The 24,430-nt window shown below is 35.7% G+C and overlaps 1 protein-coding gene across 1 annotated transcript in view; it reads left to right on the plus strand.

Moving 5' to 3' along the window:
• The window catches only part of RSRC1 (arginine and serine rich coiled-coil 1), a 253,836-nt gene that overhangs the window by 177,949 nt on the left and 51,457 nt on the right, over nucleotides 1-24,430 (plus strand). The window contains exon 6 of the mRNA XM_047100407.1: nucleotides 20,527-20,563. Within this exon, the coding sequence (XP_046956363.1) occupies nucleotides 20,527-20,563 (37 nt within the window). The remainder of the gene's footprint in view (nucleotides 1-20,526; nucleotides 20,564-24,430) is intronic.

The following is a 24,430-nucleotide window of genomic DNA, read 5'->3' on the forward strand; positions in this document are numbered from 1 at the left end:
TCACTGAGCTTAGATTCTATTAGAAAAGACTGAAAGTAAAGAAATACAGCTTATGCAAGACTATCGGGTAGTTTATGTAATAAGTGGAACTCTGAGAAACCAGGCTATGAAAATGAACAGGAGTTAATATGGCTGTATCATGGGGTCAATATGGTTAATATATGGGCCTCGGCAGCACCAGCATTGCTGCCACTGGACTTGCAATATTCATCATTTCTCCTATCACCTAGATTATGTAATCTGTATATTCTTGTCTTTAACTTACACTTGATTCACAGTTCATAGAATAATCCTTATCTTCCTATATTTGGATTACTTCGGAGTCAAAGCTCAGCTAATTTGGAAGGGTGTTCAGATTGTGCGTAGCTTAAAAAGCATGAGAGCTATACTGAAGAGGAAGCATGCAGTGAGTGAGCATACAGTGAAATAAGATGAAGGAAGAATTCCTTGACTTTCTAAATGCGTATTCCTTTTATTGGATCTCACAGGTCCCTGAATTATTTCTTCACAATACTTTTGAAATGTTATTCATGTCGCAGTTACTAATGTACATGTTTGTGTGTTAGTTGTGTGTGATCCATGCCTGTCTATAAGCTCCTTGCACTCCAGTTTGTTCATAATCCCTGACACTCAGCATAGAATCTGCCCAAAGGTTATGCTCAGTAATAGTTGAATGAATAAATGATTGAGACTGGGGCAGGGGTGGGGGTGGGTGGGGCACAAATCATGTTGGTTTCAGTGGAAAGGCATTAAAGAGCTTCAGGCAGGGAATTGATATGATCTATTCTTACACGATTAGATTGTTTTGTATTATGTAGATAGGAGGGAAGCAACAGTGGACGTGGGGGAAATAATTACGAGGGAATGAAGACAACTAGACCAGAGGCGATGGTAGTTGGACTAGGATGGTGGCAGTTTATATAAGTAGAGATAGTTTCTGTGGTTACTTAAGAGGTAGAATCAATAGGATTTAGCGACAGATTATATTGGTAGGAACAGACAGAAGAAATTAAAGGGTGGAGTCCCAGGTTTTTGACTTGAACAGAAGGATGGGTGATGTGACTCCTTTCTGAAACATGAAATACTGAAAAGCATCATGTTTGAAGGAGGAATTTAAAAGTTCAGTTTTTGACCCATTGAGTATAATAAGTTTTTGTTTTTTGTTTTGGATCTTTGAGACAGCCAAATAGAGATAGCAAATAGAGAACTGAATGAATGGATCTGGACTCTCTGAAGACTATGCTTTTTGTGTGTGTGTCATTTACTATAGATTGCTATCAATACTTATGCATGAGGGCATGGAAGATTAACAAGAAAGTATTGCACAAGATGAGGACCTGGAAGAGAGCCTTGAGGAGCTCTAACCTTTGATGGCTGGAGGGAGGAACATAACCCTACAAAACTTCAGTCATTTTTTGAGAAAAAGTGGAAAACCTGATGATATAATGTTATAAAAGACAAGTGAGGAGAGGGTATGCAGGAAGGAATATTCAACAGTAACACTTGCTTCTAAGAAGTGTATAGAGAGAAGGATAAGAAAGTGGTTTGGGTAAGACAGGGAAAACACTGATGACTTTAGCAAGAGTAATTTGTGGACATGATGGGAGGTAGGAATGTGGAGACATAGTGTGTATATAGTTTTTCAAGAAGTTTGAGGGAAGCAGAGAAGTAAGTAGGATGATATCTGAGAAGTCCAACCCCACTCCAAAATCCTATAGGTTATCTTTCAGACCCAACCATAGGCATTTCTAGGCCAGTTGCTTCCAGCCAGAGGCTTCCTTATTGGGATCTATGGCAGTTTTCTCCATTTTAATTCAGTCTTTTTCCATTACTAGTCCTTCCTCCTTTCCCTCCCCATGGTCCATTTGTCTGTAAAGGGGCAAGAGTCTTTTGTTGGGGCTTCTCAGCAGTGAGATGAGTCCCCCTCTGCTCCATTTTAGCTGTCTACTCCCACTTTACTGCCCTGCATCCACCTGATCCTTGCCCATCTTGTTCTTTTTAGGCAGAAGTCGACCATTAAGCGGGGGGCAAATGCTCCTTTTTGCTTCTTGATTGCACTGTTACAAGTGAATGAATAAAAGTTTGTTACTTTTAGTTTGATTTATTGGTCCTAACTGACCATCTCAACCCCTAATTGTTCCACAGTAGCAGTATAGGGTAGGGGAAAGAGAACAGATAATTGAAGGAGTGAAGTCCTTAAAGAAGGTAGAGGAACTGATTCCAGAGGCCATGTGGTAGGGGTGGCCCTTGTCAGAAGCAACCTTTGGCATCACCTCTAATGAGGTATTTCCTGTACTGCACTATCCATAGCTTCCACCTCTTCCCCACCCTCAAAGTCCTTCACCCCATGGCTTCACAATTTTAGAATTCTACTATAGCATTTGCAGTATTTTGTCATGGTATTTACAACTCTTCTTTTCCTAATGAAATCTTCCAATTCAAACTTTGTGAACATTAGCTAATAATTAGTGATATATAAACAAATTGTTTTAGTTATCATATTCTACGACCAAAGACTTTTATCTTTAATGTGTAGTTTGGGGAAAGTTAAGGTTTGATTGCCATTCCACACCAAGAATCCATGCTTATCAGAAGACTTATTAAAATCTTCATGTGGTAACAAAAGGTTTACTTAAATAATTAACCTGGGGAATGGATACATACATAGAAGCCACATTAAAATGATTACTGGACTTTTTAAGTGCTGAATTATGGAGAAGTTTCTATAAGGGCAACGTAGTTGGTAGCCATAGATTTAATATTCTTTCTATTCAAATAGGGCTTATATGGCCCACTTCATGTGAAATTTTGTCTTTTTTTTTTTTTTGTGGCATGACATTAAAGCATAGGTTCTGTGAGGATGATATACAGGAGTCATATCGCTTGGCTGGGAAATGAGGCCAAGTGACTTCTCAGCATTGTTATCTCAAGAGTGGCTTTGTTTCAGTTGTAATGTATTGAGTAATACTTTTGAAATGTTTACATAGTGATAATGATATTGATAATAGTGATATATGCTAAGTACAATCTGCTAAGAACTTTACATACATTATTGCATTCATAATTAAGGGTATTTAGAAGTTCCTAGAACTTAGCCATTGAATGTCAAGGAGTGACTATAAGCTTAGTGATCTAAGAAATTATTAACATAGCAGAAGTGAGATTTTGGTTCTTGCACAATAAATATTTAGAATTTGAAGATGTAGTGAGGAAGAGAAGACAAGGTAGGTAAATGCATGAGCAAAATCATGGAGGTGATAATGAACTGGTCTGAGGAGAGGTACATTTTGGATAGTAGAAGAAAATTATTAGCCAGGTATTGTATGTTAGAAAACAGACAGAATCATGAATTTGGTGTATGAAGACATAGATGTTAGGGAGAAGAGTATTGGAGGAATTTTGGTGTGAAGTGATAGGAACCAAAACTAATATAGACAAAGTGGGAAAGAAAGGGAATGTGGCAGAACTTGGACCAATTTGGATCAATTATTGAAAGGTTCACCACTGCCATTTGTCTCATGCATTGTGGGCATAAGTATGTTAATTATCTCTATTCCAGTTTCACATTTTCTGACTTTAAATTGAGTTCATCTGTGTTTTATATAATCATGTACCAAATTGAGGAAGATTCTATTAGTATTAAACACTGTAGATGACATAAAAATGAACGAAAATGTAGACTTTCACTCTTAAAGAGAACACTGAAGGTTAAGAGGCATGTACACAGATAATTCATAAGAAAGTTTTTCAGGGGTGGGTAGAATAGGAAAAGTGTGGGCTGAATGTAGATCTAGTCTTATTTTATCTAAAACAGGAGGTAACATTTCTATTGTAAAAGAAAAAGTATGAGCTTTGGATTCAGATACAGTAATTTTGGCCTAAATTTTAGCAAGTTACTTTCTTGCCCTAAGCTAAAGATCCCTTTTCTACAAAATGAGGATAATGTATTACACTACAGAGTAGCTGTGAAGATTTTTAAAAAATACTTATTGTTTTAATTGGACTGGCAGTAATGTGGTTTCATGGAAGAAAGTTTAAAAAACATAAGAGAATTAGAGTGCACATAAATATCACTCAAAATTCCACTGTTGAATACTGTTGACACTTTGGTTTGTAACTTTTCAGTTATATACAGATATACACATATATGCACTAATACTGTGCATATGCATGTATAAGGCTTTTTTTTTTTTTTAGCAACTCTGACATCATATCATTTGGTAATACACTCTTTTAAAAACTTACTATGCCATGAGAACATTTTCGTGGATACATACAACTATGTCATAATTTTTAAATGCTATATGATTTTCTTTTGTATGGATGTTATTATATTTTGTTTTGTAGTTTGCCATTATTGGGCATTTACTTTTTCCCAGTTTTTTTGTTTTGTATTAAATACATTAGAGTGATTAATATCTTATTTGATGTCTTCTTTAATTTATTTTATAAGCTTTCTATAGTTTTGAGTGTACATATCTTTTACCTCTTTGGTTAGGTTTATTCCTAGGTATTATGGTTTTGGGTACAGTTGTAAATGGGATCAATTCCTTCATATCTCTTTCTGCTGCTTCATCATTGGTGTATAGAAATGCAACTGATTTTTGCTTTTTCTGTGTAGATATCATGTCATCTGAGAAGAGGGAAAGTGTGACTTCTTGCTTGCCAATTTGGGTGCCTTTCTTTTTGTTGTCTGATTGCTGAGGCTAGGACTTCCAATTCTGTGTTGAACAACAGTGGCGAGAGGGGATATCCCTGTCTGTCATGTTCTTGATCTTAGGGGGAAAGCTCTCAGTTTTTCCCCATTGAAGGTAATATTAGCTGTGGGCCTTTCATATATAGGTTTTATGATGTTGAGGTATGTTCCTTCTATCCCTACTTTCTTGAGGGTTTTTATCAAGAAAGCGATGCTGTATTTTGTCAAATGCTTTTTCTGCATCTATTGAAAGGATCATAGGATTCTTATCCTTTCTTTTATTAATGTGGTGTATCACGTTGATTGATTTGTGAGTATTGAACCAGCCCTGCAGCCCAGGAATAAATCCCACTTGATCATGGTGAATATTTCTTTTCGTGTACTGTTGAATTCGATTTGCTAGTATCTTGTTGAGAATTTTTGCATCCAGGTTCCAAGTGTTGATATTACCCAAAGCAATCTACACATTCAATGCAATCCCTATCAAAATAACACCAGCATTCTTCACAGAGCTAGGGAAAACAATCCTAAAATTTGTATGGAATCAGAAAAGGTCCCAAATAGCCAAAATATTATTGAAAAAGAAAACTGAAGCTGGAGGCATCATAATTCCGGACTTCAAGCTATATTACAAAGCTGTAATCATCAAGATAGTATGGAACTGGCACAAAAACAGACACATAGATCGATGGAATAGAATAGAGAAGCCAGAAATGGACCCACAAATATATGGCCAACTTATCTTGGACAAAGCAGGAAAGTGTATCCAGTGGAAGAAAAGACAGTCTCTTCAGCAAATGGTGCTGGGAAATCTGGACCACTTTCTTATACCATACACAAAAATAAATTCAAACTGGATGAAAGACCTAAATGTGAGACAGGAAACCATCAAAATCCTACAGGAGAAACAGGCAGCAACCTCTTTGACCTCAGCTGCAGCAGCTTCTTACTTGACATGTCTCCAGAGGCAAGGGAAACAAAAGCAAAAATGAACTGTTGGGACCTCATCAGAATTAAAAGCTTCTGCACAGTGAAGGAAACAATCAACAAAACCAAAAGGCAACCGATGGAATGGGAGATGATATTTGCAAATGATGTATCAGATAAAGGGTTGGTATCCAAAATCTATAAAGAACTTACCAAACTCAACACCTCAAAAAACAATTCATTGAAGAAATGGGCAGAAGACATGAATAGACAGTTTTCCAAAGAAGACATCCAGATAGCTAACAGACACATGAAAAAGATGTTCAGTATCACTCATGATCAGGGAAATACAAATCAAAACCACAATGAGATACCACCTCACATCTGTCAGAATGGGCAAAATTAACAACTCAGGAAACAACAGATGTTTGCAAGGATATGGAGAAAGGGGAACCCTTTTGCTGTGTTGGTGGGAATGCAAACTGGTGCAGCCACTCTGGAAAACAGTATGGAGGTTCCTCAAAAACTTAAAAATAGAACTACCCTATGACCCAGCAATTGCACCACTAGGTATTTATCCAAAGGATATAGGAGTGCTGATTCAAAGGGGCAGATGCACCCCAATGTTTACAGCACACTATTGACAATAGCCAAATTATGGAAAGAGCCCAAATGTCCATCGACTGATGAATGGATAAAGAAGATGTGGTATATATAATGCGATACTACTTGGAGATTAAAAAGAATGAAATCTTGTAACAATATGGATGGAACTAGAGTGTATTATGCTAAGTGAAATGTCACTCAGAGAAAGAGCAATATTATATCATTTCACTCATGGAATTTAAGAAACACAACAGATGAACATGGACATGGGGGAAGGGAAGGAAAAATAAGATAAAAACGGAGAGGGAGGCAAACCATAAGAGACTCAAATACAGAGAACAAACTGAGACTTGCTCGAGGGGAGGTGGAGTGGGTGGAGGGATGGGTTAATTCGGTGATGGGCATTGAGGAGGACACTTTTCAGGATGAGCACTGGGTATTGTATGTTAGAAGAGATGAATCACTGGGTTCTACTCCTGAAACCAAGACTACACTGTATGTTAACTAACTTGAATTGAGATTTTAAAACATTCTGATGAATGCATCACTGAGATAAACCCAAAGAAGTCAACCATTAGGTCAAAGGTTTTATGTGTATTATTGAGAATTTGAAATTTTTCAATTTCCCTCTGGAAAACTTGCATTATTTTTTGTTCTTGTCAGTAGGATATAAGCATACCTGATTCTACACACTGTTGCTAACACTGGAAACATTGTCATTCGTTTTCATCTTTGTTTGCTAGGTAAAAAATGACATTTAGTTTTATCTTGAAGATTTGTGCACTCTGATATTTTTCTTTTTGTGAATATTGTGAGAATTTAATGAGATTTTAAATAGATGAGTAAGCTTAGCACCTGGCAGATATTAGCCAGTCAGTAAGGGTCAGTGTTCATTTTTCCTTAAATCCTCACCCCTTTGTAGTCTCCTTCCCAATCATGGTTCCAATTAAGGAGTAGGAGAATACGGTAGAATCTTGTTTCCTTGTTGAGGTTATTGTTTAGAGATTGACGGTAATAAATTCTCTCTTGATTAAAATTTGGGCAATGAACTCGGGCTGCTTGGTTTCAAATCTACATTTTAGTCGCTGATGGAGTTGTACTGTGTGATCTACCTAGCCTCTCTCAGCCTCAGTGATCTCATCTAAGTAGTTTTATACTTAATTTATAAGGATTAAATGAGCTAATTCTTGTAAAGCACTTACCACAGTGCTTGGCACATACTATTTCATATTTCCTCAGAGGTAGAATTTATGAGAAGATTGGTTTACTTAGACAAATAACGTGATCAAAGATTAAGTGCAAAGAAGTCTCTAGGAAATGGAAAATTGTGTGATTTGAGCAAGAATCATGAATTCTAGACTGAGTATTTTTATTCATTAAACAAAGAAAGAATTTTGGGAGTTTTATTTCCTAGCACTATTGGGTACTTACCTGCTTGAAGTCACACCTTAGTTTTTTGTTTCCTGCTAGAGTATCAGGGTAGTTACACAGGAGAACATCAGAGGGAAGACAAAAAGCATCAAAAGATGTTAATACTTGGGGCACCTGGGTGGCTCTGTTGGTTGAGCATCTGCCTTGGGCCCAGGTCATGATCTTGCAGTTCATGGGTTCGAGCCCCCATATCAGGCTCTGAGCTGTAAGCTGAGAGCCTGGAGCCTGCTTCAGATTCTGTGTCTCCTGCTTGTGTGCTCTCCTGCTTGTGTGCTCGCCCGCTCTCTCTCTCAAAAATAAATAAATAAACTTAAAAAAAAAAAAAGGACATTAATACTTGAAACATTAGTTTCTGAGTTACTGAAAATTTGCTTTTCTCAGGAAAAAATATACGCATGTTGCATTTTCTCTCAATTTTAGCAACTGAAGACATTAATAGAATACTTATATATATTTGTTACCTTTTATTTAGGATTATTGACTCTGTATTCCATATAGTTAGATATTGCTTTTATGAAGTTGTTGGGACACAATTTTATGATAATGGACTTTTCTAAGTCCAAGTTTATTTTATTTAGTTTATTTAGAAGTTTATTTTTAATTGTATTTAAATTTAAAATATTATAAATGATAATGAAAGTTTAAGTTATATTTAAATACAAGTTTATATTTACATAAATATATTTATATTTTTGTATAAAATTTTATAAATTTATAGTTTATATTTATATAAACTTTATGTTTATATAAATATAATAAATATGTAAGTTTAAATTATTTAGATTTAAGAACAGAGATGAAATATACTGGTTTATTTCCCCTTTTAAGAATTATTTAACCCCATTCCTTCAGGTGAAATTAACATTACATAAAATTCACAAGTGATTTTTAAATTTTTTTTTAACGTTTATTTATTTTTGAGACAGAGAGAGACAGAGCATGAACGGGGGAGGGTCAGAGAGAGGGAGACACAGAATCTGAAACAGGCTCCAGGCTCTGAGCTGTCAACACAGAGCCCGACGCGGGGCTCGAACTCACAGACCGTGAGATCATGACCTGAGCCGAAGTCAGCAGCTTAACCGACTGAGCCACCCAGGTGCCCCTACAAGTGATTTTTAAATGTAATGATCAGTTATTCTATTTTTATACCCCAGTTTTATTTAGAATAAGAAATCTGAAACAAACCAAATGTCCAACAGTAATAGATAAATTAACTTATTGTGCATCTATGAGCAGAATGGTAGGTTAGCAGAAAAAAAATTATATGTAAATACATTTGTTAACACCTGAGAAGCTGTTTATAATATGTAATTAAGTAGTGAAATAATTGAAGCTACACAGAAGACAATCAATGATGATCCGTTGTTTTTTTTTTTTTTTTTTTTTTAAAGAGAGCAGGGGAGAGGGGCAGAGGGAGAGAGAGAATCTTAAGCAGACTCCACACTCAGCTGGACGTGGGGCTCAATTCCATGACCCTGAGATCATGACCTGAGACAAAATCAAGAGTCAGAAGTTTGGGGTGCTGGGGTGGCTCAGTCGCTTAAGCGTCTGACTTTGGCTCAGATAATGATCTCACAGTTCTGTGAGTTCAAGCCCCGCATCAGGCTCTGTGCTGATAGCTCAGAGCCTGGAGCCTGCTTTGGACTCTGTGTCTCCCTCTTTCTCTGTCCCTCCTCCGCTCATGCTCTGCCTCTCTCTCTCTCTCTCTCTCTGTCTCTCTCTCTCTCTCTCTCTCTCTCAAAAATAAACAAACAAAAAAAGAGAGTCAGACATTCAACTGACTGAGCCACACAGGCGCCCTGATGATCCCATTTTTGTAAGACAAAAATTGGTGTATTTGTGCATATGCGTAAGAATGGAGGAAAAATATAAAACATTTTGAGATAATATGTTGGCTAATGGGATTTCAAGTGATCTTTGTTTTTTCCTTCATTGGAACCAGATGTGATTTTGAATTTTTCTACAATAAGCATTTGTTTTTTAGAGGGCTACTGCTAGCCCATATGACACCTTTGTGCATATTACAAAATGATGTCCCTTCTTCCTGTGGATGCGGTACCACACCAGGATACACTGCTTGGGTGTACAGTAAAACCTTGGATTGTGAGTAACTTGTACTGCAAGTGTTCTGCAAGACATCAAACATTTCTAATAAAGTTGTTTTTTAATGTTTATTTATTTTTGAAAGAGAGAGAGAGAGAGAGAGACGGAGGGAGAGGGAGGGAGGGAGAGGGAGACACAGAATCCAAAGCAGGCTCCAGGCTCTGAGCTGTCAGCACAGAGCCCAACCCAGGGCTCGAACTCAGGAGCCAGATCATGACTTGAACCGAGGTCAGATGCTTAACCAACTGAGCCACCCAGGAGCCCCTCTAATAAATTATAACTTGATAAACGAGTGATGTCTTGCAATGTAAGTAGTCTGTGATGCCGAATGTCACATGATTGCAACTGAGCTAATGGTTCTTCTCTCTCTCTCTCCCTCTTGCTCCCTCTCTCTCCCTCTCTCTCCACTCCCCCACTCTCTCACTGCGGGATTGTGGGTGATCCTCTCCCATGCTCAGATGCTCGGTCTCAGCCCATGGTGTTTGGCAGAAATCAGTGATTTTTCAGAAAATTGGAAGGTGCCCACAACTGGCACTAGTGTGTTTTTTGTCACTTCAAAGTACCTATGGACAGTTCTTTGCTTTTCCGTACAAAAGGAAGCTTAGGAAGGCTTTGCTTCATTCTAAGTCAGGCTGCCTGCAGATATAGACCCTTTCCCTTGCTGCCTTATTGCCAGTTAAATTAAATACAGTATATGACAAGAGTTTATTAATACTGTACTGTTGTGAACATCTGTGTGAGGGTATACAGTGGCCCCCACGCAGACGAAGATTCCATTCAGCCATTCAGATAGCAGTGATTCTGTTAGTGATAGTGAAAGTCATCCTACATAGTAACCCTCCTCTTTCTCGTCTCCCTCACACCAGCCACGAAGGTTTTCACAGATAAATGCAGGTTAATTTATTTTTCTTTATATTTTGTATTGTCTTTATTACTTTATATTACATTACAGTATTGTAATCATTTTTATATGAATATTTTTGGATTGTGGAATGAATCATATGAATTTCCATTATTTCTTATGGGGAAATTCACTTTGATATACAAGTGCTTTGGATTATAAACATGTGTCCTGAATGAATTATGCTCGCAAACCAAGGTTTTACTGTATATAGCTTTTAGCTGCCACTGCCGTTTCTTTCCCTTTTTTCCTCTCTCATGAACAACGTGCACAATTGTACATGATGGCCCTGAAAACTTACAAAATAACAATTATTTAAAATTAAAGACTGTAAGTAATATTTTTCTTGCACCTATTCTGGGCTGGATACTCTCCTTATTTGACCTCTACCAGGTTATGTGGGGCCTTTGAGCTCACTCTCCCTGCCTCTTCTTTTCTACTTACCCAGTCTGCTCACATGCAACCAACCTTCAGGATACTGCTAAAATTACCCACCTCTTTGAAATATTTTCCAACGACTATGATACATATGGCAATTTCTCCTTTTTCTGAACTTCTCTTGGGCTAGATCAAGAACATGGATTGAAGGGGGTTGTGGTGAATGGGTTGCATCTCACCTGCTAACTCAAGACAAATGGTAGTGACTCCTTAGAGCACCATCTTGAGAAAGATTCTTGAGCTACAGCTGGTCTCAGTGAGAAAGAGGATTGTCATTGACTAGGAATGTTAATCCTGCATGTGAGAAATAGGAGAAAGGTAGCATGTTCACATGCATTCTCCTACTTTGCATGGACATTAGCTATTTTGTGTAACAGTCTTGGTTTGACAAAACAGTTTTAAATATCTAAGGCATAGATAAATTATCTTAATACTTGTACTTTTTTTTGTTGATGATGTTTGGTTATGTTATTGTTATTTTATATCTACTCAGAATTTATTATGGAGATAGGTATAAGGGTGCTCAGTAAATTTATTTCTCTTGTTCACTCTTGCTGTTCCAAGTCTCTTTCTAGTATAATTTCTCTTGTATCTGAAGTATTCCTTTAGCAGTTCTTTAGATCAGATATATTAATGATGAATTCTCTTAGTTTTCCTTCCTCTGAAACTGTTCTCTAGAACACACACAACTGCAAAAACATTGAAATCTCTTTTCTTTCCTTTGTATACCATTTCTGTGAACTTTAGAACCTGTTTATGTGAGTGACAGTAAATGGCTTAATTGACACATACCAACTTAAGTGTTCACCTTCCCGTCACAGTAAGCTCAGTGTGTATCTTAAGTCCTCAGCTGTTTAATATGTTGAGTGGATGCTCACTTATACTTGTAAAACTAACTAAAGAATCTTGAAAAAAGAATAGTACATTTAAAATTCAGTAACCATGCTACAGTTGTTTGTGCAAATGATTTGTAAGTTCTAGAGCATAATTTATTGCAAACAGGAGATAAAAACTTACTTGTAAAAAATACTGAACTGCAGTAACATAAGAATATACATTTTGAGCCAGTGATATGTAAGTTATTCTCCAATCAGGAGAAAAATGCTAAGAATTCTAACCAAACTGGTAAGTTGAAATTGAGAATTCCAGAAAGATCTTTTTGGAACTTAGAGCTGATATTCTGTATGTTTCTTATTGGGATTAAAATGTAAAAAACATCAGGTAATTGAGAAATTATTTTTGTTTACTTTATCAATACACTTTATCATTCTGCTCCTTTCAAAGAGATCAGGTTAGAATGTGCTTGTATCAGGATATACATGGTATTTTTATTGTATGCTAGCCATTGGGCTAAGCTTTTTATATGTATTTGTTATTTGAAAAATAGACTGACTTTCATTTATAGGTATTACAGTTGGAACAGATTTTGAGGTGATTTAAAAAGCTAACATCTGTAAGGGGCGCCTGGGTGGCTCAGTCAGTTGAGTGTTGGACTAGGCTCAGGTCATGCATGATCTTGCGATTTGTGGGTTCAAGCCCTGCGTCGGGCTCTGTGCTGACAGCTGAGAGCCTGGAGCCTGCTTCGGATTCTGTGTCTCCCCCTCCCGTTGCCCCTTTCTCATCACACTGTCTTTCTCAAAAATAAATAAACATTTAAAAAATTTTTTTAAAAAAGCTAACATCTATAAAGATATTTCTTGATTTTGAAAGTGGAATGCACTCATTGGTTCATTATTGGTCTGTCATATTGAATCAGTCTTTACTGAGTAACTTCTATATACATGCTGATTCTTTTTTTAATCCTTTATTTGAATTTAAGAATGAAAAAATTAGAGAAGATCCATAACTTGACAAAGTTATTTAGTAAGTAGTGGAGTTGGAATTTGAACCCATGGTTTTCTTAGATTAATATATATTACTAAATTTTTTGTTAATAACATTTGATACATGACATACACATGTAAAAATTATTAGTGATTATTTGAGATGGGAGATATAGATTTTTTTTTATTTGTAAGTCAGGATTTTAAAAACCTTGTCTGCCATTACATAAAAAAAAAAGACAAAAACCTCATGTAGATTTTTGCTTTATGAGAGATATAAAATTGTGATAAGACTCTCATCATATAACTATAGGAAACTACAGCACAGTAATCTTTTAGAAGTGGATAATATACTTAGTTCATGACAAAAAAACCTGTAAAATTTTTTATTTAGGAATTACTCTGTTTTCTATAATGTGTGTGTACATTTTATATGGGATAATACATAAATATATTTAATCTTTTATTTCTTAAAGACTTGTTCAGTGACATGATACTTAGTGCTACTTTAGTTAGTTACCTTCATTATGGTTTCTGAGTATTTTATAACTAAATACCCACTGGATTTTGGCTTGCCTTATGAAATGGCTTTGATTTATATTTATTTTGTTAACTTTTCTACTCTCCACCTAAAAGAGTCACTTTTCTTTGGATGTCTTTTATTTATTTAATTTATTTTTAAACTGTTACTTTTTTTTATAGTCATATATTTGAGCTTCTTTTTTTTTTAAATATATGAAATTTATTGTCAAATTGGTTTCCATACAACACCCAGTGCTCATCCCAAAATATGCCCTCTTCAATACCCATCACCCACCCTCCCCTCCCTCCCACCCCAAACTGTTACTTTTATAAACAAATCGATAATAGATTTCATATGTAATAAGGAATGAGAAAAATCATTTACTTTTACTGGGACAAGCAAGTACTTTTTAAAAATTTAAATTTATATTTTGCAAATATACATGCAAAATATGGAGAATAAGGAAGAATGCCTTCATCAGAAGGAATAGAGTTTTTCACAAATACTATTGTTAATTGTGACTCTTTGACCTGATTCCCTTAGACCATTATAAAACCTGGATTATCACTTTGGTGTAATATTGTTCCTAGTTCTAAAAAAATCTTTGTTTGTTTAGATATTTCCTGAGAGGCTATAAGCTTTAACATAGCAACAGTTTCTGGATTTAGAACATGCTTCCTTTGGCAAAATAATGAAATGTGTGCCACAAAGTTAAATTAGTATCCTTCTTTTTAAATTTTTTCTTGCCTGCCATGGTGTGATTGATGCATGGCATCTTTATGCTCAAAAGAGACCTAATATTGGAGCTGACAGGTGCCACCAGGTTTATTTAGGACAACCTCAGCCTCATCCCAGTTAGTTTCAAAATGTCTGCCTCATACATGTTGAGCCCAGTACTGCATTTCCTGCTTTAGAGCCTCGTGTAATGTCAACATTACTATCTGTGCTGCCTCAACTACAAATTGGATGAACAGCCCGTGACACTTTTTCAATATTATTACATTAAACCAAGTGGATTTTGATTGATAACCTAATATTCAACTAATGCAAAACATCAATCATGGCAAGTATATTAATTATTTAATATTGCAGTCTAATTCAGAAATCGATGTGCTGCATGAGGGGAAGGGAAACTCATGGTTCCCAGAAGATTTAAGACAGGGAATGATTAAAAAAAGACCTGCTGTACTCCTGTGTGTTAGTTCGATACAAATCTTTATTCATTTGCCAATAATTTCTTCCCATTTTCCACTTCAAGACCATTTTATCAGTTTTGAGACCTATAATTGAATTAAGTCTGCTTTCAGCACAGGGCAAAAGGAGTTGCACAAATATTGATGAAGTCATGACAGGGACAACCCAAGAGACAGACCACTAAAGAGGACAGAGTTTATACCATTTGTTGCAAGATCCCTATGTCAATGTCTTGGATCTTGCCTCTCTATTTAAAAAAATTTTATTAAGACTTTTGGAGCCACTTTAAGACTTGTATTTAAATATGTATTATAAAAACAGATTTCTATAGTACGTTACAGTTTATAGTGTTCCTTCATATGTATTATCTTCTTTTTTCACAGCCCCCATCTGCATTAGTAAGGCAAGTGTTAACAGAGTCTTCATATCATTGGCGGACAGTCTTAGCTCAGAGAAGTTGGATTGTTACCAAGCTCATGCAACTGTTTTGTAGTACAGCTTAAATTTGAGTTTAGGTATTCTGCTTCTGAAGCCAGGGTTATATATCATGCTGTCTTGTGTAGAGTTTATGTACTCATGATGTTTTATTTGTGTTGTTTTGAGGTGGCCACTTTTCCTTGTCTTTCTGCCCAAAGTAAGACTAAAGAAAATTGATTTTCATAGAAAACTTGTTGAAATTTTGGTGTCGCAATCTATGATACATATTAAATTTTAGGAATATGTAAACCTTCTGGACATAAATAAACATTTCTTAATCTATTATGTCTTTTACTAGAATAGAATGTCCTTTTTCATATATATATATATATATATATATATATATCTCAAAAGATATATATGTAGGTATGTTATTTGGAGGAGGGGTTGCTTAAATATATTTTGTCATGAAACTTACTACCCCAGTTTTCTTTTGGTTCAAATTTGCCTGGTTATATCTTTTACTCTCCCTTTTTTGGAAACTTTTCTGAATCCTTTTGTTTTATGTATCTCTTGTAAATGACACATTGCTGGATTTTGTTTCTTACCCAATCTGAAAATCTTCTCTGGCATTTTGTTTCCACCTCATTTGGGTGAACTTTCTTTAGTTTTCTTTGTAGTTACTAATTGCTTAGAATACAATAATTACTATGTTCTAATCCAACCTTTACTTGCTTTGTCTGGTTGCTTCATCCTGAATTTACTTGTCTTCTTACTGTGTTACATTCTTTAGAACTTCTTTCAAATAATGTCTTTGTGTAGTGAATTTCCTGAAAGCTTGCATGCTGAGAATTTATTTTTTCTTCAATTTAAATAATAACTATTAGCAGTATCAAAATTACAGGTTCACAGTCCTTTTCCTTTAACACTTTGTCTTGGAAGTTCATACTCCATAGTTTATACTCCAGCAGTAGTGTTGAGACATTTGATGTCAGTGTTATTCTTCCTGTATGGAGAGGTATGCTTTTTCTTTCTGGAAGCTTTAGCCTTTGTTCTTGATCTATAGCAGTCTTAATTATCCTTATATTATGCTATGCTGTGGATTTTCTCTGAACTATCCTGTTCACTACTCTTTGTACCCTTTCAGTCTAAGATTTTATATCTGGGAATTTTTTGTCATTATTTCTTCAAATATATTTTCTCTCCTATTTTGCCTTTGCTTTCATTCTAGGGTTCCCATATTATATAGATGTTGACACTTGTATTCTTATCTCTTATTTGTTCTGTCTTTTCATCCCTTTCCTGGGCCTTCTGGGAGAGCTCCACCCAGTGTACCAGGTCATCAGCTTATTCTCTGTAGCTATTATGCTTTCAACTTGTCCTCGGAGTTCTTTATTTCAAACAACTGTATTTTTGAAATATATGTATTTTTAATATTTATTTATTTTTGAGAGGAAGCATGAGCAGGGCATGGGCAGAGAAAGAGGGAGCGCAAAGATCTGAAATGGGCTCTGTGCTGACAGCAGAGAGCCCGACCCCGGGCTCAAACTCATGAACTGTGAGATTATGACCTGAGCCTAAGTCAGAGACTTAGCCTTAGACTGAGCTACCCAGGCACCCCCTCAAACTCCTGTATTTTTAGTACCCGCTATCTCATATTGATTCTTCTTCATAACTGTTTATTTTGGTATTCAGTTTCTAAAAACCTTTTATCTTTAAAGATGTTAGTATGCTTACAGTATACTCTTGCCCAGTTTGTTCTTTTTTCCTCTGGATGAGGTTGCTCATTTGTTGTTTTTTTTATTCCTGTGCTTATTCCCCTCAGAGGTCATACAGTTTACCTTATGGACTTCTCTTATTTCTTTGCAACAATCAGCTGCCTTGGCTAATAACTTTAGAGAGAGGGGTAAAAATCTCAGATCTGACGTGTGCTTTTCTGGGATAATTTAAAAACTAGTGTGTGAAGCCTCTAGCATTGTACTCTGGCCTCTGTCAGCTACATTTTCCATAGTGTCCTCATACTCCTTCAAAACCAAAATAGAACAAACCAAAACAAACACCACACACGTACAAACAACTCTTAACACTACTTTCCCACACAACTGCTCACTGTTGCAGTTGGCCTTGCTCTCTTGTGTGGAGTGGAGATAGAGTAGGGCCGGGTAGAACCTCTCAGGGACCTGAACTGGTTGCTACTGATTCTCCATTCAACCTTGTCTTCGTGTTTAGATGTCAGATCCTTATTAGTTGAATACATACTCCGATGCAGGCACTGTATTGGGTGCTGGGATATAAAAATTTTACAGATGCAATCCATGTTCTCAGGGTGTCATTGGGACATTTTAGTGGTGTCAGTGGGAGAGTAAATAGGTATTAATAGTAAAGTGAGGTAAATTATGTGATGAGAACACATGGGAAGAGTTGATTAGTTTTTTTGTGAGGAAGGGAAAACGTTTCCTTGCCAGTATGGATTGAGTCCTTAGGGATATTTTGTTGTTGTTGTTTTGTTTTGTTTTGTTTTTGTTTTTAAGCTAGGTAAGGAAAGACTAGAAGAGGAGTGTTTCAGGTGGAGAGAGCAAGTGGTTTAGTGGTAAGGGAAGCCAGGTTAATAATTTCTTATGGCTATTGCTGTCACAGTCTTTGTGATGTAGCTTTGGCAAGATAACAGAGGGAATAAGTGAACTGGAGTGGAGTAGGATATTGTGGTTTTTAAAAAGGGAATGACATGATCAAGCTTACATTTTAGGAACATCTTGCTGTATTATGGGGAATGAATTGACATGGGGCAAGGCAGGAGCCATCAGGACCCATCAAGAGGCTTTTGCAGTAGCCTGGGAGAGAAAAGATGATGGCCTAAAATAAAGTAGGTACTCTGAGGATAGAAAGAAGTAGCTAAATCAAAATGGTAATTAAGGATGTTAGATGGCCAAGACTCTACTCTGTGGTTGATTACATTTGCTTACATTTGGTAGTGGAGGAAAGGGCATGTGTCAAGGATGATCCCTAGTTTTCATTCAGGTGTACTATTCAAAATGCCTATTTCCTAAATAAGAATCACTTGGAAATATAACAAAGCAATAGTCTAACCAATCTTTTTTTTTTTTAAGTTTATTTATTTTGAGACAGAGAGAGAACAAGCAGAGGAGGGGGAGAGAGTCCCAAGCAGGCTCTGTGCTGTCAGCATGGAGCTCGGCATGGGGCTCGATCCCACAAATGATGAGATCACGACCTGAGCCAAAATTAAGAGCTGGACACTTAACCAACTGAGCCACCCAGGTGCCCCAGGAACAGTTTCTTATCCTTGATCCCAAAATGCAAATAGTTCAAAATACTGGGAGGTTTTCCCTGAGCTCGTAGCAAACTCAATTGATAGCAAAACCAACCCTGAAATGAAGTTATTCCTAGTCTTTGTTTATCCCACTTTGTGTGGACATTCGTGTTTCTTTCACAATTATTTATGTGGACAACGATGAGATGCTGCTTCAAACCCTGCTGCCAGTGTTACATGACATACAGTATACTCTCTATACCTTATTACGTTTCTAAAATCCAGAACATTCTGATGAAGGATGTCTAGTCCCAGTGGTTTCATAGTAAATTATGGACTTGTACTTTGAATCTGAGCAGTTTTTGTTCCTTTTGTTGCAGTGTTATTTTCTAATAAGAACCATTACATGACATTGTAGCCATGGGGACAAAATGAAGTAGATGCATGTCATATAGTGCAAACTTCAAGTTAGACTGCCAAGTGAAGGTACAAAACTGAGTATAGTAGGCTTCTGTTTGGGTTAAAAAAAAAAAACAGAGAAGAAGGATGCACGCGTGCGCGCGCACACGCGCACACACACCTAGAATATCGTTAGAAAGACAAAGAGCTAATATCTGATTAAGAACTGGGAGTAAGTGGTGGGAGGAAGACTTAATTGTATTGTTGTGCGTGCACACACATATTGCACTGTCAGATTTTTCACTATATGCATTATTTTTTTGTTTAAATTTTAAGTTACAGTGACTGTATGAAAATGTCCTTATGACACATAAATATTTACTTGACTTCTAGTTCAAGTAAATGAATTAACTTGTAACAATAAAGTTAAAAATAATTATTTATGTATGTGTACAATTAAATATTTCTACAATGTATTCCTGTCATTTGTCATTAGGACTGCATCCAAAGAATGAGTTTCAGAAATCCTTACATTTTTAAGCGTTGAATATATAGTATTGATACGATTGCCAGAAGCAGAAAGTAGAGAAGAGAATGGCTAAAGAGGAGTCCTAATCAGTAGATGTTGTAATTTATTCTCAGTATGCCAGACTGGGCAGTGAGAGCAAAAGTTGGAAGCCATGAGTATAGTTTTCAGGCAGCAGATCTGAAGGGGAAAACGATAGGGAAATTTGGAAAGATTGTGTAGCAAGACAAAGGAAACAGATAAGTATATTTTTGGCAGAGAAAATTGGAGATAGAAATAAGGAGAAGAAAAGTAAACTTGGGGCCCCTTTAGAGAAAGAAAGAGGTGTGAGGGAAAGATTAAACATCATGAATGCAATACTGTTGTTGGATGTTTCATAATTATTTTCTGCAATGTAGTATAAGTTATACTTTCATATTAAAAATACAAAGCTTGGTATTTATGATGGAATTAAAATACTACTTGGTCTGAGTGAAGAAATTCTAAGTCCGTTTGTCACTAATAAACTAGTATAAACCAGAATCAAGGGAAAAAATCCAATTATTAGCCACATTTTACCAAATATATATTTAAATTGTCTTTGTTACTTAGTTCCATGAGCAGTCCTTTTACAGTGAAAAGCAAGAAGTTAAATATTTAAAATATATCATGATATTTGATGTTTGTGTCTTCTTTGATGAGATTTTGTTTTTTACTATTACAACAGTCCTGATTTGTAGTGCACTAAGTTAATAAAATTAATGTCAGGGAAAAACTTGTTAATATTTAGTTACTTAGCTATATAGTCACAAACGTATTCTTTATGTGTATTTTTTTATATAAAAATGAAACCATTGGTGGATGGATATTTGATAAAGCAAAAAAAGTAACATGTCAATTATAGAATCTAGGTGGTAGATAGAATCTGTATGAACATTTTGTAATAAATGTTGGAGAAAACAAATTCTAATGAAAGAGCTAATGTGAAATAAATAGATGTTTTGTGAATAGTAAAATAATAGTACACTTGAGTTCCTTTTGTTCTCTGCTTACTGAAAAATCTGAAACATTCTGTTAGTGGATTACCAGTTTTAGTGGTAATACTATTAGATGTAAATAAGTTATTTGTTTCCTTTTGATGGAAATTGTTTTGTCCTTCAAACCAGTGTTATTGTGAACATTAGTGAAGATATATGAAAAAATCATAAGGTTTTATAAAACATATTTGAGGTAAATGTAAATTATAGCAGACAAGTGTTTAGCAACTATTTAGAACTTTTATTCTTCTATTTTAGGGAATCCGGAAACATCAAAGCTGGATTAGAACATCTGGTAAGTTCTAATTTTCTCTTGAACATTTGCATCATCTTTGATATCTGCATTCTAAATGAACACTTTTGAATGAGCTTTGAATACCTTGTATTGAGAAAGTCAACCATTTCCCAAAGGGTCAGCTTACTGTTATTATGTGAAGGCACTTACATTTTCATTTATCTTATCATTTCAAGGGAATTTAAAATTTTTTTAAATTACTTTTTTTTTTTTTTGATGTAGAGATGAAATAAAATGGATGACAATCCTTGGATTGATGATTGCTTTAATTATAAACAAAAATGTTTGGTGTAGAATTTTTGGCATATCTTGATCTGACAAAAACAAGCTTGTGTTTTAAGAAAAACACAATCAAATATTGCATGCATAAATATGGTATGTTTTAGCAATTTAACGGCTTTGAAAGAAGGGCACAGCTTTGTTTTTCCTGATGTCTCTGCTTTATGAATAATGCATCGGTTTAAACTACATTCCGTTTTAGAATATAAAATAATTGAGATGCGGAATTTTTGGTTTAAGTAAACATTTTTAAAGTACAAATGAAATTCAGACTGACTTAACCTTAGAATCTGTCCATTGATCAAAAAATTAGAGAAACTGTTGTGTTATACCAGGTCCAAAATTCATTTAGCTCACTGCATTGAGTGTTCATTACAACATTAAGTAGTTCATTTAAACAGAGCATTATAAAGTCATGCTCTGGTTTCTGGTCAAATCCAAGTGTTGAATAATTAATGAGAGAGATTCTTTTGTAAATACAATCTAAGTACTTTTTTAATGCGAGACTTCATTCCTATATCATATTGTAGCTTTGTTAACTATTAATGTGCTTTTGTTTGCTCCCACTAAAACAAACAGTAGCAAGAGCCAGCTTCATTTTGACGTAGAGTAGTTTTAGAGTTGGAAGGGGTTTTTAGTTTTCCTTTCAACAGCTAAAGAAAACTGAGGAAAGCTAGACTTTAAAAAAATGGTCTTAATAAGTACAGATTAATTATTAAGAAGCTATGTGTAACAACCTTGTTTAGAATATTTGAACTATATGTTTGTCCAGATTAGTAGTAAGTAAATAACACTGTTATTATTTGAAATTATTTCCTGAATCCCAGTTTGTCACTTCATAGTGGCATATATATTTAGGAAATATGGACATTAGAATAAAAATGTTAATCTAAAACAAATTCCAGTATCGGTTGGGGGCTTACAACAAGGAAAAACAGCTACCATTGTGCCAGAATGAGCTTTTATACTCACTTATAAATTGTTATTTATTGAAAAGACTTCATATTTCTTGTTTCATATGCCTCAGTAAATAATAATTAATTTTTTTAGTTTAAATTTTATATTTTTTTATATTTACTAGTATGAACTCATCTTCAGTGATTATTTCATGCATTTATACTCTACTTATAATCTTATTCAGCACTGGTTTTCTAACAGCCTTGGGTTGCCAGGAAAGCTCCCCAAAGCAGGTGGCACTCCAGACTGCCACTGCCCACTTTAATCAGAATGGTTTCACTTTTAGTTATTTTATACATTTTTAAATTTTTAAAATAAGATTTTATTTGAAGAAAGAGTTTTCCAACTAAAAACGCTTAAAACCTTTGATCAAACATAGCTACTTATTAAAGTCAGGAGTAATTATTAATTATTCTTGATCCTAAGTTATATTTCATTTTCATCTGGGTCATACACATCAAATATATTTCAAAGATAATGTATTTTAGGATAAGAGAGGCAGGATTAATACAACAGGTAGTGAAGTAGATAATTTTAATGCATTTATTTAGATTGTTCAAAAGACTCTATAGCTTGACATTGTAAAATTGACCTACTGAGTGGGAACTATTAACAATAGCATGAATATATTAACATGTAACATAATATCCTATATACACACACCTATATACATATCATACTGCCTTGTGCACTACTGTCCTGTAAAGTCAGTGATATTCTTCACAACTGCCTAGGATGGAAGTGAACTCAAGAATTTATTATTTGGGTGGCGTCCTGGTGGCTCAGTCGGTTAAGCATCCGACTTCAGCTCAGGTCATGATCTCGTGGTTCATGAGTTCGAGCCCCACATCAGGCTCTGTGCTGACAGCTCAAAGCCTGGAGCCTGCTTTGGATTCTGTCTCTCTCTCTCTTTCTCTCTCTCTCTCTCTCTCTCTCTGAAAATATAAACATTAAAAAAAGAATTTATTATTTGAGCATTAATGAAACCTGTCTGTCTAGCAGCTATGGGCTCTGTAGGTTTGTGTCTCCTCAGTTTCCAGCTGAGAAGATACTTACAGCCCTTACCACCTAGCACTTGTAGCCCTTTTTTGAATTTGCTGTGTAGCTAAATACAATAGATTATGATCTTTAAAAGTATATGGTATAAAATTAAGAACATTCCACACAGGTGGTATTAATTTCTTTTTTATGTTTCCATCATTTTCTTTTTTTTTTTTTTTTAATTTTTTTTTTCAATGTTTATTTATTTTTGGGACAGAGAGAGACAGAGCATGAACGGGGGAGGGGCAGAGAGAGAGGGAGACACAGAGTCGGAAACAGGCTCCAGGCTCTGAGCCATCAGCCCAGAGCCTGACGCGGGGCTCAAACTCACGGACCGCGAGATCGTGACCTGGCTGAAGTCAGATGCTTAACCGACTGCGCCACCCAGGTGCCCCTGTTTTTTTAAATTTATTTATATTATCATAGAGAATTAAAATTGCTGTAAGAGAGGGTAGAAGCAAGTATAAATTTAAGTAAGCTAAGAAAGGGGTCCTTGGCTGGCTCAGTCAGTGGAGCATTCAACTCTTGATCTTGGTTGTAGAGATTGCATTAAAATAAGGTCTTTTAAAAATAAAAAAAAAATAAGCTAAGAAAAATGACATGCATCATATTATACTTGCCACAAGGACACATGAACGGTTGTACTACTATTGTATTCTGTGTTTATGGACTCTTCTTGTAACACTAGAAAGGAAAAGGTGTGGGGAGAGAAAAGAGTAGGGTAGGTGGACTGTGTTGCCCTGGAATCTCTTCAAGGGCTGATCTCATTGATTTGTCACAATCTCTCAAACTCTCAATTCAGCCTTTGTTCTATCATTTCTTTTTTCCTGTGTTGCTACCTTCTCCTGGGAACTGTCCAGCATGTCATTCTTTGCTTAAATTTTTTACTATATTGCCCAATCCTATTTTATTTTTCTTTTCACAAACTTGTCTGCTACTCATAAAGCCTGTGTGTGTTGAAAGTTCTAGACAGGGTCTTTGAAGGTCAGTGCCTCATCATCCATTGGTGATTTTTGCCTGATGATTGTAAAATGGAGATTTTCTACCACTGCCTCCCATATTTAGCAGTCAGCATTCGACTTTAAGGAAGAGCCCACCTGTATTTCTTGTTTTCTCTATTTATTGTGAACAAAGACTCATGGATATTTATTTTATTAAATAGGTTATTTAAAAAAATTTTTTTTTAATTTTACTTATTCTTTGAGAGAGAGACAGAGACAGAGCGTGAGCAGGGGAGGGGCAGAGAGGGAGACACAGAATCCATAGCAGGCTCCAGGCTCCAAGCTGTCAGCACAGAGCCCGACACGGGACTCAAATCCACGAACAGTGAGATCATGACCTGAGCCAAAGTCAGATACTCAACCGACTGAGCCACCCAGGAGCCCCTTATTAAATAGGTTATTATCCATTACTTTTCTTATTTATTTTGATGCTTCTTGTCCCAGATTTGTCCAGGGAGTATCCTTTCAAGATGGCTTTTGGATCGTTTCTACATACCCCATCTTTTTTTAAAAACACTTCTTTATTTTCTGGCACAACAAGATGTTCCAGGCTCATTTGAAACCTTCCCTGTCCTACTCATGGAATCAG

Source organism: Lynx rufus, unplaced genomic scaffold (genome assembly GCF_022079265.1).
Source record: "Lynx rufus isolate CCGP_SWC_20201006 ecotype Redwood Valley unplaced genomic scaffold, mLynRuf1.p SCAF_5, whole genome shotgun sequence".
NCBI classification, from domain to species: Eukaryota; Metazoa; Chordata; class Mammalia; order Carnivora; family Felidae; genus Lynx; species Lynx rufus.